Source organism: Pteropus vampyrus, unplaced genomic scaffold, assembly GCF_000151845.1.
Source record: "Pteropus vampyrus isolate Shadow unplaced genomic scaffold, Pvam_2.0 Scaffold193, whole genome shotgun sequence".
NCBI classification, from domain to species: Eukaryota; Metazoa; Chordata; class Mammalia; order Chiroptera; family Pteropodidae; genus Pteropus; species Pteropus vampyrus.
The window spans coordinates 2,879,597-2,881,345 of NW_011888974.1; the positions used below are offsets into that span (position 1 = coordinate 2,879,597).

At 56.6% G+C, this 1,749-nt stretch overlaps 1 protein-coding gene across 1 annotated transcript in view; it reads right to left on the reverse strand.

Moving 5' to 3' along the window:
* Positions 1 to 1,749, reverse strand: part of COL26A1 (collagen type XXVI alpha 1 chain) — a 186,979-nt gene that overhangs the window by 12,185 nt on the left and 173,045 nt on the right. Inside the window, 2 exon segments of the mRNA XM_011371581.1 lie at positions 223 to 321; positions 1,577 to 1,730. Of these exon segments, the coding sequence (XP_011369883.1) occupies positions 223 to 321; positions 1,577 to 1,730 (253 nt within the window).

A 1,749-nucleotide genomic window follows, 5' to 3' on the forward strand; every position in this document is an offset into this window, starting at 1 on the left:
GCCTTCCCTTCTTCCTGCAGCCTAGGGTGAGACCAGGCCCTAAGTGCCTGGGATGGGTGGCAGTTAGGGTGCTGGTAGAAGTAAGTGAACTCGGAGCCACCCAAGATGGTAGTCATTCACCCCAGCAAGACCAGGGTGTATGGGGTGTCTTGCTTGCTCCGATAAGGGAGAAACCCCAGCCCCCGTCCACCAGTGGACAAAGGACAAAGTCAGTGTCCTTACCGGGAGGCCCTGCTGGGCCTTTCTCTCCTGCCTGGCCCCGGTCACCTTTGGAGCCTGGGGGACCTGCAGGCCCTGGTGGTCCCGTCTGCCCTGGGGGCCCTGGGGAGAGAATGAGATGAGGCCTGAGAACATCGGGGCTGAGCTGGTGGCTCCAGGCCTGACCACCTGTGCTGTCTGGTCTGACCCACACCTGGGAGCCCCTTCTATCCAAGGCTTCCCAGGTGGACAAAGACCCTCATCAGCTTGAGTCAGTATCACAGTTTACGCATCATTTTTGTACCTATTAACCTCTATGATCTCAAGAGCTGCTTTTGTTCCCATTTGACAGGGAGGGAAACTGAGGCTCAAAAAGGTGTGGTCCCTTGCTCAAGGTCGCAGAGCCAGGCTGTTGATGAGTCAAGTCTCTCTATATCCTCTGTCTCCCTGCTCAGAGTTGGAAATTGGGCTTGTGGTAACAAACTCCCCAAAAAGGCCTCTTTGGAGATCTCAGAAAGCCCCGAAGGACACACATGCCCAGCACAGGTGTCTCCAGTCCCCAAGGGTGAGTGAGAAGAGATAGAGAGATAAAGGGCCTGCCCTGTGGCCTGGGAACAGCCCCCTTGTCCCTCTGGAATGCCCGGAGATGGTGCTCAGAGACGTTTGCTGGACTTATGGAGAAACCTGTGCTGGCTCTTCGGGTCCCTCTAGCTCTGACCGCACATGACTGTGGTCCAGGAGAAAGGGCTTTAACAGGGGCTGCTGGTTCGAGGAGATGCCACCCACTCTCTGGGATTCCAGGGAGATCCCAGGTGTCACCATTTGTAGGGCTCGTGCCCCATCTGGTGGCCATTTCTCAGAACTGCACTTTTCCTGCGAAGGAGAAAGATCTGGCCCAGAAGACCCAACCTCCCTTCCCACCTCCCAGGAGGTTTGGGGCCTGAGTCCTCCCGTGGATGGAAAATTCCCTCCTTTTCAGTCTCAAAAGAAGGATTTGAAGAACATGGTCATGAGGCAGCTCTCTGGGGTGAGACTTTGGGGACAGTGGCTAGAGAAATGGGCCAGGGAGGCCAGAGTAAGATGTCTTTAGCAGGCCTGAGCTCATCCCTCCTCCCACAGCCTCAGCCCCTTTAAAAGACTGCAGAATATCTGCTTCTCCCTCAGCTCCAGCACTAACCACGGGAAACAACTCTCCCACTGCTGGGGTGGCTCTCCCCACTCTGCTCCCACTTTTTAAATGTTAGCTCAATTTTTCAAAATGCCACATGGGCATATTTGACCCAGAGGCCTAGTATGTAACCTACTTGTGGATGCTCTGGGAGGCCACGCCTAAGGCCTCTGTGGCTGGCCTGAGCCCTCCCCTGTAGGCCTCACTCACCAGCTGGGCCTGTGGGTCTTCTTCGGGGCCCTGGGTGGGCGAGAGGGATAGCGTCAGGGAGGAAGTCTTCATTCCAGGGTGGTGGGGTGCTCTGGGGGACTGGCAGGTCATTGTCTGGGCTTGAGGGTCGCTCCGCTGCTTCCAGCAGGAGAACCTGGGCCGGAGAAGGGAAG